Below are 13,866 nucleotides of genomic sequence, written 5' to 3'. Positions count from 1 at the left end.
CATTTTATGTGCAAAAAGGTACTTCAAAATTCTATTTTAAATCTATTGATTGAGTGCAATCAGCTCCTGTCCCTTGGCACATGCAGGTTGTCCCCTCCCCGTGCCCTGGAGGGCCTGGCCCGTGCGTGTGGGGTTGCTGCATTTTGCAGATGCTTCTGTGCAGAGGGAGCCCAGGGACTGAACCGACGCTGTGCAGTGCAGCAGAGCCATTTTCGGCTTTGCTGTACCCACCTTTTTCAGTATTTCAGAAAAAAAAAAGTGTTTTGAATAACATTAAAAAGTCTCTTTATTGTATAAATAATAAAAACGTCACCTTATTGTAAAGGCTTGTGGGTGGTTCTTTTCCTGGCAGAAAGGAGGATGCAGAGGGAGGGGAAGGGGGGGCTGCTCCCCCCATCCCGCTGGGAATGAGCCTGGAAAATTGGGCAACTCCCAAGTGGGACTGCCCTGGTCCAGCTGCAGCCACTGGGAGACATCAAATATGGGAAGGGAGTGATGGAAATGGGGAAGGAAACTCAGGGGTGGCTGCTTTGGGGGCAAATGTATGGAAGGACAAATGTATGGATGCCTCCCATTTCCCTCCCAGCCAGGACCAGGTTCTGGTCCCCTCCTTGGGGACCACGGGCAGGTGCAGCTGGGCCTGAGCCCCCTGAGCCATCCCTGCTGCAGCTGGAACGCAACTCCCATACCTGGGGAGCTGAGGGTGAGCTCAGTGTGCTTTGTGTTCATCTGGACACATTCAAAACCAGGGAATTTTACTGTGGAACTGTATTAAATCCTGCTGTGCTACAGACCCTCCCTCCAGGGCTATGTCCAGGTCTGCAAGAGAGACCCTGAGGGGCTGGAGCGTGTCCAGGGCAGGGAACGGAGCTGGGAAAGGGAGCTGGGGAAGGGGCTGGAGCCCCAGGAGAATTCCTGAGGGAGCTGGGAAGGGGCTGGAGCCTCAGGAGAATTCCTGAGGGAGCTGGGAAGGGGCTCAGCCTGGAGCAAAGGAGGCTCAGGGGGACCTTGTGGCTCTGCACAAGTCCCTGACAGGAGGGGGCAGCCGGGGGGGTCGGGCTCTGCTGGCAGGGAACAGGGACAGGAGGAGAGGGAACGGCCTCAGGCTGGGCCAGGGCAGGCTCAGGGTGGACATCAGCAGGAATTTCTCCATGCTAGGGGTTTTCAGGCACTGGAAGGTGATGGAGTCCCCACCCACAGGGCAGCACTATTACATTAAGGGTATCACCTACAGGACAGTTGGAAGTGTGTTTGAACAAGAGAAGTTCCCAGTGTTCCTGGCTACAAAGCTCAGTTACAGCTTGAAGGACCCAGAGCAGACATCCAAGGGGAACATTTATTGTCTCGCTGCAGCTGCCAACACCAGCCCCATTCTCACCCCTGGGGCACCTCTCACCACCTCACAGCTCCAGTACTCGACCACACTCGCACCAGGGGCAGTTCTGGGGACAGCAATGAAACAAGATAAAAAAGGGATACAAAAACCACACTGTTCCCTTCTGCCTTTGGCCCCAACGTTCCGATGGTGCCAACTCTCTTCGACCCCAGCTCAGCTGCAGGAAGCACCATGGCTGTGCTGAAGGCAGCTTTCCATGCTGTCCTTTATCACAAACAGTGTAAACAGGGTGTGGGACGCTGAAACCCCTGCTGGAACATGCAGCGGGCAGGGAATGTTTCACAGGTTGGGTTCTTAACACTGCAACAAAGGCTCGTGGCCGGGCAGGCTCCCAGCCAGGAGCAGGAGGAGGATGGAGAAGGATGGAGGCAGCAGAGCCCAGGGGTGCTGGTGGGACAGGGATACCTGGATTGTCCTGTGGTGCCCAGGCGGGAATGCGGCTCTGCAGGTATTCCAGCAGTGCAGCCGTGCCCTCGGCCAGGCTCAGGTGGCAATGCCAGGCCAGGGCCCAGGGCTCAGGTGGAATGCCCAGGGCTGAGGTGGGAATGCCCAGGGCTCAGGTGGGAATGCCCAGGGCTCAGGTGGGAATGCGGCTCCGCAGGTATTCCAGCACAGCAGCCGTGCCCTTGGCCAGGACGGCGGCGCGGGGCGTACGGAACGGGTTCCCTTCCAGCAGCAGGCTCCTGCAAACAGGGATTAGTTACTGGGATAAAAACTCCTGTACCCACGCACTCATCCACTGCATACAGATTTCTGAGGCCTTTGAAATTCCTGAGTAATGCCTCTGCTGTCCTGCTGAAGGAGTTTGGGTCTCTGCTTCCCTCGTTCACAGCAGCTCAGCTTTGGAGACAGCTGAATTTTAATTTACGCTGATAAATCAGTGGGGGTGTGGCACACACCCCACTCCTTCAGCCTCTACCAGGAGGAGTGAGAAAAGAACTCTGGAATATAGAAACAGAATGCCAGAGTGGCTCAGGCTGGAAGGGAGCAGTGGGGTCAGCTGATCCAACCTCCCTGCTCAACGGGCGGTGCACCAGCAGCGTGACTGGGAGCACAGGAAATGTGACCTCCCAAAGCTCCACCATGAGCTTCACACAACCAACAGACCCTCAACACCAGCTTTAAATGATGAAACAACTCCTCCAATTCCCTGCAATACTGAGAAATTAGGGAAGAAATTATGGAAGAAACTGCCCTGTTCTACAAATGCTCAGAGTGACCGTTTTTGGGCAAACCCAATGCCCTGCCAACGGGTGCTTTTTCCTCTAGGAAACATTCCCTGAAGAATCCATACAGAACACGTGTTTATAACCAGGCCCCCATGACCCCACATACCTGAGGTTCTCACAGTTGCCCAGCTCTGGGGGCACCTGGAGGAGGTCATTGTTCTGCAGGTCCAGCGTTCCCAGCTTGTCCATCTCCTTCAGCTGCACAGGGTCGATGGATCCCACCTGGTTGTTGCTGAGCAGGATGGTCTCCAGGGCTGGCAGGTGATAGAGGACACTGGGGAACACCTTAAATCTTCAGGAAGACAAAGGAGGGATGATCAGAAACAGGGCATTCAAAACAGGAGCCCCCAGCTGGTTGAAGTGGCTCCTGGTTCTCACACCACAGGAAAATTGTGTCAAACTGAGCCCAGCTCTTTTTATTGTTGTATTAAAAAAACCTACAGTTGCTCACCTATTAAAAGCAAGATTTATTGTGTGCAGCCTTTTCAGTGCCTCCATCCCCTCGGGCAAGGCTGTCAGAACATTGTTCCTGTTATCAAAGGAAGAGACGAAACAACAATCACTAAACTTAGTTGGGGTTTTGGCTGAGAACCCCCAGGACAGAACATATTGATCATGCTGATCAGCTACACAGTCTGGGGCCAGTTTCCTGCCCCATAACGGGGGCAGGAGCATGCCATGGATTCCTATTTCTGCCAGGAAGACACTCAGAGCCTGTCCTCTAAAGATTCCCAAGCACCCACCAACTCCACAAACGTGCCTGAAATTCAGCTCCTTGTTCCCAGAGGAAAGCTTATCAAAGTACACAGATCCTGGAGCCAAAGTGAATCCGTCAGGCCACTCTAAACCTCCCCAAAATCCATGCACTGAGCTAGTCCTGATCTAAACAATGCTGGGAGCATTTCTCAGGAGTCAGAGGAGGCAAGGTGACAACAAGGAACCAGCTCTTGCCTCTGTTTCTGGCAGTGCAACAAAATCTGCACCTTCCCCATACTAACTCCCAGGATTTTCTGGTGTGGTTTTCTCCTGGGGGGTGGTGGGAGTGTTTTGAAGTAGCAACATCTCAGAACCCTTTCCTGACTGAGGCAGGATCTCTCCTCCAACAAGTCTCAGAACCGGTCCATTGCTTTTTAAGCAAGGCCCAAATTTAGGCCACGTCCTATTCTGGCTCTGCCATGGAGGCATTTTGGGAGTGAGAGATGATTTCAGTGCTGCCATCCCACTGGAACAGATGGCTGGCGTAGGGAGGCAGGGAAAGAAGATCCCAGGGAAGGAAGTGCAACACACATCACCAACCTGAGATCCAAATGTGTCAGTTTATGGAGCAGGCACAGCTCCGAGGAAATGGAGGAGATCTTGTTGAAGCCCAGGCTGACATCACAGACTGAGTCCTTCAGCTCCACAAGCCTGAAGCACAAAAGGAAGATGCTTCCATTATGGAAGCTCAGGGCTGCATTCTCAGTTACTACCCCCGGTTTATTCCACAAATCAAGGACATGTTGTGTTTCTTGGCTTTTCTGAAGGGATTTTGGGAAGACCATGGGATGCCACCTGTGGGAGCTGCTGCTCCTCCAGCCTTACACTTGGGGTAAGGCAAAGCTCAAATCGTTTATCTACACTTATCAGACTGCACTTTCTCTCACTGATTTCTCTCACAGATGATGCAACCAAAGCCTCCTCAGTAAATGCAGTCAGCAGCTATTGCAGAGACCATAGCACAGGTGACATCACTGCCACCTCCTGCCCTGGAGATGTTTTAACACAGACTTTACCCACCTTCTTCTGCAGCCAAAAAAACCTGACAGAAATTCCTATTTTTTCCCCATCTTTTGTTTCTGCTCATTGTTGTGCTGTTACAAATTGCAGGAGTATCTGCTGCATCTATTGTATTAACATGCTTTGGTGTAAAGGTTTTAACAGCTCAAGAAGTTCCCTGCTGAGTCCCTCAAACAGAATCTCTGGTTTAGCCCTAAAACAAAAAGCAATTAAATGAGAAGAACTCCTGTCTCTTGTCTGGATCGGCCTGGAATTCTGAGCCAGCTGCACACTGCCTCACACCTATCCCAGGGAAAGCAGCAGCCTCTCACACAAAAAGTGACAAAGCACAGGGTGCACAAGCAGCAGCTCCCAAAACTGAGTCTCTAGAAGCCTTTTTTCCCTCAGGGATTGCACCTCTCCAAGCTGTCTGTGCCAGAGGTTCAATGTTCACCCCACCTGGGAATAAATCACCCCCACAAGGGTGGCGGTGTCCTCAAAATTCAGTGTGGATGATTTTTTGAGCTCCCAGAGACACAGCAACCTCCCTGCTAACACAGAGGGATGATTTCCTCCCAGCAGTGCCAGGCTGTGGCTGGCAGCGGTGACTGCACAGCCCCCCTGCACATGAGGGTGGCACTGGTGCCTCCTCACGCTCGGGTTTGTGTGCACACAGAGCCCCAACAGCTCAGGGGGAGAAGAGGATGCTGAAACAAAGGCAGAAGAGCAAATCCCAGCTGGGAATGCCCTTCCCAGCAGTACCTGGGGGGGATCTCCCGGAGCTGGTTCTTGCTGAAGTTCACGGTGGCCACGGGATTGGTGCCCACGGCATCGAACACGGCAGCGGGGATCTCGGCAGCCTGCTTGTCACTGGGACAGAAGTGACACCAATTAACCACTGCCTGCTAATTAACAGCGCGTTTCTGCCTTCTTTTAGAGAAAATTAGGAGTAGAACACACAGGTAACAGCTGCAGAAAGCTCCCACCACTGCCCCATGTCCACAGTGTCACCAAACAGGACTTTTTTCCCTTTCCCAACCATTCCAGGTCCATCTAAGGAATAACTGAGCAGGCAGTCCCCTACTACAAGATGTTCTGGGACTTAGTGAAAATCATAAAGAGTTTCAAAGGTACTAAAAGCACCTGCTGGGATTCAGCACTTCAGTGAGTTATTGCAGGATATTTGATAATACAAAAAATAGTTCCAACCCCACAATCCAAATCTGCCTATTCCCAAGCACAGGAATTAAAGGGGGAAATGCTCCCATGCAGCAGGGTTTGGGGACAGCTTGGTGTATAATGAAGGTGGGGAAAAAACCCACAAGCATGAAACAGGACAGTGTTCTTACAACTTCTGGAATGGGTACTATTCCCAAATACCTGTATTCCAGTAATTTCAGCGTGGTTATGGCATGGGTGTTGACCATGGACTGGCTGGGAAGAGTCATGGCTGTCACAGGAGCCTCTTCGTTGGGGCCAGGTCCATCATCTGGGGACACCAGAGGGGTGCAGTGACACAGCTGAGCTGCTCTGAGTGGCCCCAGGCAGCTGCCACCATCCCCCTCTAATCCTGCTCTACTCTGGCTCAACTGAAAACCATCAGATTCGGATTATTTCCATCATTTCCTTATAAAGGGGTTTTTCCATCTTGGATTTGGGGGTTCTTTTAGGGTGTGGGAGGGAGAAGGATTGACCTGGACTTTGCAAAGCAGGGGAGGAAGTACTAGAGATGTGCTGGTGGCAGCTGCTCTGTGAGGCTCTGCTCCATGGGGTAGGGAGCTGGAAACTACAAAAATTCTGAAATTCCCTGAAAAAAAGGAATTCTGACTGGAAATGATGATATAGAGCAGCTTTATCCACACCAGCACATCTGACCACAACTCCAGTTAAAGCATTAGTATTTACCAACCCCCCTCTATGAAGTTCCTTCTGATTACTCCCCACAATCCACATGAAAAAGCTCCTGCACACCTGAAATGGGAATTCCCACCCAGCTGAGCAGGGCGAGTCCAACCATTCCATAAATCCAACTTCCACTCAAAGGAATTCAGCAAAACTCTCTGGAAACTCAGCAGCACCAAGCAATAAAAGCCTACTAACAACTGTGCCCAACCACAAGTAGTTAAGGAAGGGCAAAAGGGGCAGAAAGAAGCTAAAAAGAGAGGAATTTTCCAATTTACATCTCTCCAGAAACAGGAGTGGCACCGTTTTAGCTCCACGGATGCCCTAAGAGGCAGGGGAAAACCACGAGCACTGCTGGACGTGCAAGACATGAGTTAATTGTGTTCTCCACAGTGGTATTCCCTGCTGGGAGTTCACCACACTGAGCATTCCATGAACTCCTGTCAAGTTCACAGGGCAGATTTCCACGGAAGAGGATGTCTGGAAGGAATTTTTGAGGCTGATTAATGCTGCCATCCTCTGGCCAGTGCAGAGACCCCCTGGGAAAGGAACACTCACACCACTGGCAAGGGCAGCTGAGCCATCTATTGAGGCCCCTTCGAAATACAGAGGCCAAACATCCAGAGATTGGGTTTGTAAATGATAATCCTCAATTAAGAATGTTTATTATTCAGTATTAGCTAACAGGATAAGAAAAAGAAACAGAAATATCACAGCAAATTGTTGAGTAAAGGAAATCATTACTGCAGGATAACTGGGGGGACCTGGATTTAAACAACTGCACGTCCTAAATTCTAATTTATTTTAATTTCTTAGAATATTCTCTTTAAAATGCAGCAGAAGAAAGCAACATACCTTGGATTTTGCTTCTCAGGTATTCCAGCAGTTCCTGGGTTCCTTTCTTTAAAAAAGAAACAAAACCCAAGTCACTCAGCAGTGTTTGTGCAGCTGGGGGGACAATTCCAGCACACAGGTGGATCCCACAGCACTCCTGACTAAAAATCTCACTGAAAATCCCACAGCAAAACCCTCCTCCACAGCAAAACCCTCCTCCACAGCAGCCTGGGAACTTGCTTAGCTGGAATTTTATTTATTCCAGCTGAAAATTTCTGATCCTAAAGGACAGCCTCAGGCTCCACTTTTGTAGCTCCTTATGTGAAGAGTTTTGTCACTTCCAAAAGCAAGGAAAAAAGCTCCCATGAGCTTAATTTTCCCTTTAAAAAAGCTCCAGCACAATTTGCTGTGGAGAAGACATCTACAGTTTGTCAGTGAAGCCGACTGCTCATTGTTCTGCTACTTTTTTATGGCCCAAATTATAAACTCTGGGAAAATCACAGCAGTTGGCAGAATTTGCAGGGATTTTTAACAGCTCCAAAGATTTCCCTCAGTCCTCTCACAGCAACTTCCAGTGGTGAGACACAGTTGCCACGTGCATAACCTGTGAGTAGTGAAGCCCAATCTCCTCTGGACTGTTTGTTTTAGGGGAAAGGCAGGTTTGGGGTATGATTTTACAGGTTTCAGAACCAGGGACTGACCTAAAGTGCTGGATGTGAATGAACATTTCTCATTCCAGCTGACACAGCCTATGAGACTGGATGAACACAGAGAGATGAAGGGAATGTGGATGCTGGAAAGGAAGGAATTGTCACAAGGAGACAGGCAGGGAGAGGTGGGGCTGTGCTGAGCATGGCAAGGGAAGCCAACAGGGAACAAGCTGGGAAGCCGTGAGGGAAAGGTGAAGGTCAAACTCAAACCTCAGTAACACACACGTGGAGAGGAAAGCAGAGAGCAAGGCAAAGCTCCAAAGCTAAGTGATGGCATGGGAGGTAACAAAAGCACACCAGGATTTAACAGAAATCAACTGGAAATTCATCAAGAACCAGGAATGGGGTTGGGACTGGAGTGAGAGGCCTGAGGAAGAGAAGGTGAGCTGGGCAGGGCTGGAGAAGACAAGAATCTGCTGCTCCACTGCACTCACCCCAGCCCTTTATCTCAGTATCCACCTGCTCCAAGCAGTACCTGGGGAGCCCTAAAGCTCCTCCATCAATTGCTCCTCTAAACCAAGTGTGAAAAATCCAGCCAGGCACAGAAAATTGCAGCCACGTGGATTTACAGTGCCGGTGATGGATCCAGGCAGCGCAAATAGAACACGGCCTGACGGACTCCTCGTGCCTGGCCTTTGCTCCAGGTGGCAAATACAGCCCAGCAGTGACAATTCCAGCTGAAGCAGCAAATCCTCAGTAATCCAGGGAATAGCAGGACTCCAGCAGCCCTGACTCAGACTCCTTTCCAGGAGCACTTTGGACAAGTGCTCATTAACTCAGTGCACACTCTGCTCCCTCAGTCAGGCGCATGAGGGTTTCCCCCTCCTGACAGATGTTAGAGATTTCATTGCAACACAGACTTGTCAGTGCTGCTTATTTTTGGAGCATCCCAGAGCTTTAGGAACATTGATTTTACAAGCCTGGCAAAGGCACAGAAGTAGGAATGTACAACACCACTGAGGAGAGGGGCCTGCAAGGGAAGAAGTAACAGGGAATTCTGCAGCACGAGCAGTGCCCACGCTCCAGCCTCCCTGCTGCCCTGAGGACTCCTTTTCTCAGGAACAACTCACACCCTCCTTCTGCTGCCTCCCTACAAGAGAACAGACAACTGAATCCTACATCCTTAATTAAGACAAGATATTAAAGCCCATCCAGTGCCACCCCTGCCATGGGCAGGGACACCTCCCACTGTCCCAGACTGCTCCCAGCCCCAATGTCCAGCCTGGCCTTGGGCACTGCCAGGGATCCAGGGGCAGCCCCAGCTGCTCTGGGCACCCTGTGCCAGGGCCTGCCCACCCTCCCAGGGAACAATTCCTTCCCAATATCCCATCTATCCCTGCCCCTTGTCACTCCATCCCTTGACCAAAGTCCCTCTCCAGCTCTCTTGAAGGCCCTTCAGGCCCTGCAAGGCCACAGTGAGGTCACCCCAAAGCTTCTCCTCTTCAGGCTGAACAATCCCAACTCTCCCAGCAGTGCTGCTCCATCTCTCTGATCATTCTGGTGCCTCCTCTGGACTCTCTCCAGCAGCTCCAGGTCCTTCCTGCACAAATGTTCACACACAACCAAGCCCCAGTGCTTACTTGCAGCAGGTCTCTCCGAATGGTTCTCAAAGGATTTCCCTCCAGTGCCAGGAATTTCAGCTGAGGGAGGTTCCCCAGTGTGTAAGGCAACCTGCAGAGGGAAACAACTGATTCCAAAGCAGCTCCAAACCAACTGTTAAAGAACGTGCAATGGTTGGTCAGACGGGACTCTGAAGCTCAGGTTCAAAGAAGATTCAGGATCCCAGATTCATTTAAGTTGGAAAAGCCCTCCAGACCACTGGGTCCAACCTGTGCCTGATCCCCCCTTGTCCCCAGCCCAGAGCCCTGAGTGCCACCTCCAGCCCTTCCTTGGACACCTCCAGGGATGGGCACTCCAAACCTCCCTGGGCAGCCCCTGCCAAGCCCTGACCTCCCTTTCCATGCAGAAATTCCTGCTGCTGTCCACCCTGAGCCTCCCCTGGCCCAGCCTGAGGCCGTTCCCTCTCCTCCTGTCCCTGTTCCCTGCCAGCAGAGCCCGACCCCCCCGGCTGCCCCCTCCTGTCAGGGACTTGTGCAGAGCCACAAGGTCCCCCCTGAGCCTCCTTTGCTCCAGCCTGAGCCCCTTCCCAGCTTCCTCAGGAATTCTCCTGGGGCTCCAGCCCTTTCCCAGCTCCCTCAGGAGTTCTCCTGGGGCTCCAGCCCCTTCCCAGCTCCCTCAGCCTCTCCTGGGGCTCGACTCTTCCCCAACTCCCTCAGCTGCTCCTCACACTGCTTCCATGTCATATGTAAGTCACACGCAGAACACAGAACATTTAAGAACTCCCAGTTTGATCACAGCAATCCCACAACGTACAGAGGGTTCCTTCATTTTATGACTGAGTCATTCCTTAACTGCCCTTCCCCCAGGAAGGAGGAGCTGCCACCACCCAGCCCCAGCCCAGGTGCCACTATTACCTACTGATGTCATTGTTGGCCAGGTCGAGTCTCTCCAGCTTCTGCAGCACCGTGATCTCCTCAGGCACTGCCTTGATCTTGTTGTCCCTGAGCTCCAGCACGCACAGGGAGCTCAGCTGTTTCAGATTCTCTGCGTTCAGGATTTCAATCTGATTCTCGCCAGCGTGCAATTCCTATGGGAACAAAGAGCACCACTACTGTGGCCAAATTACTTTATAACTTCTCTCCTAAATCATGACACCAGCAGTCATCAGTATGATGATGTGTTTTTTCTCTGTAGTTACAAAGAAAAAAACGATAATGAACAAAGTGAATTTATCCAGAAAACGTTCCCAGAGATAAAAAATAACTGTTGCAGGCAATATTAGATCCAGCTTTCAGCCACTCCTCTCCTAAATACTTTTTATTTTCCAAATCTGGAAAGTTGTGCAAACTCATCTTTCAAAAGGCTGAACAATGAGGACACTAAGAGAAGTTGCACATGGGGATGCATTAAACAGAGCTCTAAGCACAGAGTTGCCATCTGGTTCTGATCACAGCACCTCACAAAAGCTTGCGTTCAAAGTAACTGTCACTATTTCAAAGTTCACAGCAAATGCATCTCCAGCAGAGCAGCCATTCCCAGCTCACCTTCAGCAACTTGCAGGAGGGAAACTCTGGCAAGGAACGCAGTTTGTTTTTCCTCAGGTAAAGCTGCTCCAGGGATGCCATGGTTGCTAGTTTAGAAGGTACTGTTTCCAAGTAATTTTTGGTACAGTCCAGCTGTCTCAAGCCTGTGGAGTTAAACATGCAGTGACAGAAAGAGGAGAAAATAAAAATACCTTTCTACAGCAGCATAATTATCCTGGGGTTTAATTTGAAATAAAGGCAACAACATTTTGCCAACAACTCTGATTTTCTTGAGAAAACAGTAACTCCTCAAGGATGTATTTTAAAACCCTGCACTGTATTGCTGAACATAAGCACAGCACTGGCTGTTTGGCATTTAGTAACTCGAGGAAAGTGATTTACTTTTCATGGCACTGAGATCTGCAGGCAGCTCCTTGAGCTGGTTACAGGCCAAATTGAGCCGCACCAAGTTCACCAGCAGAGCACAACTGGTGGGAATGGCTGTGAGCTGGTTGTTGGACACATCCTGCAGATTGAAACAGAGAGAGAGATGAGAGATGTCTGAGAACATCCCAGGAGTGCTGCTAGTGCAAAGTTAATTAGTGGCAGAACAGTAAAATTAGATGGCTGACAACTGGCACAAGTGTGAGAGAAGAAACAATCTCCCAGGGCTGCCAGATCACCGGGGATTTCAGCCTTCCCAAAATACTTGTCAAACCAAGAACAAACTAAAAACAAACCCCACCATGCAATAACTGACATTAGAACAGTCACTGGAATATTCACCAAGTTCTGCCACTGAATCCACAGGATCTTTTAACTGGCAGTGGGGAAACATGGGTAAATCCTTTCCAAACAAAGAAATAGGTTTGAAGTTGTGCTTTACCAGCTCCTCCAAGGTGAGGAGCTGCCCCAGCCTCTCGGGCAGGAGGCTCAGCTCGTTGTGCTGCACCAGGAGGCTCCTCAGACGGGGCAGCTGCAGCAGCTCCTCGGGGAGGCTCCTCAGTTTGTTGTGGCTGGGGTGGAAACATGGAACACAAAGAGAAAGGACGAACACTCAGGAGTTTTTAGGAATGTAACTGCACACAGAACATTTGCATCCCACAGCCTGCTGGTCAGGACACTGCCACCCGTAAGGAAAACCTGGCTCCTGGGAGCAATTAACTATCTTTACTTATTTGGTCAAGAAGACTTTTAATCCTACTCTGAATTGACAACATTCCAGACAGATCCCAGGGTTTTTTTGTTTATGTATTTCTCACATGCAGTGGCAGCATAACCTCTCCTTGTGCACAAATTTACAAAACTACCCCAGTAAACAGAAGATTTTGAACCTTCCAGCACAAACAAGATCTACAGAGTTATTTACAATGTGCATTATTCATGACTGGAAATATTTTATCCTCAGAACTGCCAGACTGAAGCAAATAAATGCAGATATTTTGTGTATGATCATTCAGAATATCACTGTTTACATCTTCCAGGCAAGTGTGACTTTGAACATCAGTGAAAACAATTTCAACAAATACAAGGCCACCAGTTTTGATCCAAAATTGATAATATAACATATTATAACATATATAGTATATAATATATAATAATACTCTACAGTGAGTAATCTGGAATTAATTTTTTGAAAGAAAGGTTGATGTCCTGCCATCTCTCACTCACACCTGAAAGTCACTGTAGTATTTCTCACGTTTATTCTGTACCATGGCCTTACCTGACATCGAGTTTCTGGAGATTTTCAAGTTGCCCTAAAGCAGAAGGGAGTGATGTCAGTTGATTGTCATGCACCTGGAAAAGAGAGGTTTTAGAATACAGTTACTAATCTGTACCTTGCACAGCTTTTTCCCAGGCCTCCCCACCCTCACAGGGAACAATTCCTCCCCAGGATCCCATCTGTCCCTGTCCTCTGGCAGTGGGAAGCCATTCCCCCTTGTCCTGGCACTCCAGGCCCTTGTGAAAGAATACACCAGGGAAACGGAAAACAAAGATCCAGGACGACGTTTTCCCACCTCCTACGTGGAAGTATTGTCAGAGCACCAAGGGATCCTTGTACTCACATCCAGCATGGTGAGGGCAGGCAGCAGCTGCACATCCTCCGAGAGGCTCTGCAGCTTGTTGGAGGCCAGGATCAGCTTGGTCAGGTCTGTCTGCTCCCACCAGCGATCGGCAGCTCCGAAGGACAGGTTCTGCTGGGCTTCCTCCGGGACGTCCAGGTTAATCCTCCACACGTGCTCGGGCACTGCAGCACAAACACAGGCGTCAGCTGAACCCCAAAGGTGTTTGCTGCAAGCTTCCACTATCAGCGTGCTTTCCATAAATAAAATCACAGAGTGGGTTGGAAGGGACCTTAATGATCGTCTAGTTCCAATCATATACAGAGATGGATGTATATATGTGGATGTATACATGCATGTGCATGTGTGTACATAAATACATATATACATACAATACACACATCCCTATAGTCACCCTGCAGTCCGTTGTGTTCAAGACACACTTTTGCAGGGCTGACAAGAAGCCGATGGAAACATGCCAGAAACAAACAAAAGTGAGTCGATTGCGAGCAGATGGCGCTCCCCGGGAGCCGCTCCCGCCCCGCCCGGACGCGCTGCCCGCAGCCCGAGCCCCGCGGTGTCCCGGGGGCAGCAGCGCCGGCGAGGTGCGGGGCAGGAGGGCCCCGCGGGCGGGTCCGGCTCACGCACCGTGGGTGAGGCCGCGTCCCGCCAGGTTGAGCTGCCCGCTGCGCCGCGCCAACCGCAGCAGCCCCTGCGGCACAAGCGGCGCCGGCTCGGCCGCCCGCCCGAACCCCGGCCCCGCGCCGCCACCGCCCGCCCGCGCCCGCCGAGCCGCCGCCATTCCCGACACAGCCCGAGCGGGGCCGGAGCCGAGCCGGAGCCGAGCTAGAGCCGCAGCCGGAGCCGGAGCCGCCCGGAGCCGCCCGCCCGCCT

At 50.9% G+C, this 13,866-nt stretch overlaps 1 protein-coding gene across 1 annotated transcript; it reads right to left on the bottom strand.

The window, feature by feature from the left end:
- Nucleotides 1-1,317: 1,317 nt before the first annotated feature.
- On the bottom strand, nucleotides 1,318-13,774 carry LRRC40 (leucine rich repeat containing 40). The gene is made up of 15 exons (XM_032118340.1): nucleotides 13,621-13,774; nucleotides 12,976-13,157; nucleotides 12,633-12,706; nucleotides 11,796-11,925; nucleotides 11,312-11,435; nucleotides 10,931-11,073; nucleotides 10,301-10,473; nucleotides 9,407-9,497; nucleotides 7,138-7,183; nucleotides 5,761-5,869; nucleotides 5,143-5,250; nucleotides 3,922-4,032; nucleotides 3,077-3,154; nucleotides 2,732-2,917; nucleotides 1,318-2,079 (listed from the first exon to the last, which is right to left on the bottom strand). The coding sequence occupies exons 1-15, from the start codon at nucleotides 13,772-13,774 to the stop codon at nucleotides 1,974-1,976; spliced, it is 1,815 nt and encodes a 604-aa protein (XP_031974231.1). The 3' UTR covers nucleotides 1,318-1,973.
- Between the last annotated feature and the right edge of the window lie 92 nt (nucleotides 13,775-13,866).

This window comes from Corvus moneduloides, chromosome 9 (genome assembly GCF_009650955.1).
Source record: "Corvus moneduloides isolate bCorMon1 chromosome 9, bCorMon1.pri, whole genome shotgun sequence".
In the NCBI taxonomy this organism is placed as follows: Eukaryota; Metazoa; Chordata; class Aves; order Passeriformes; family Corvidae; genus Corvus; species Corvus moneduloides.
Note: the sequence above shows the minus strand (reverse complement) of the source record. Positions and strands in the feature narration are given on the sequence as shown.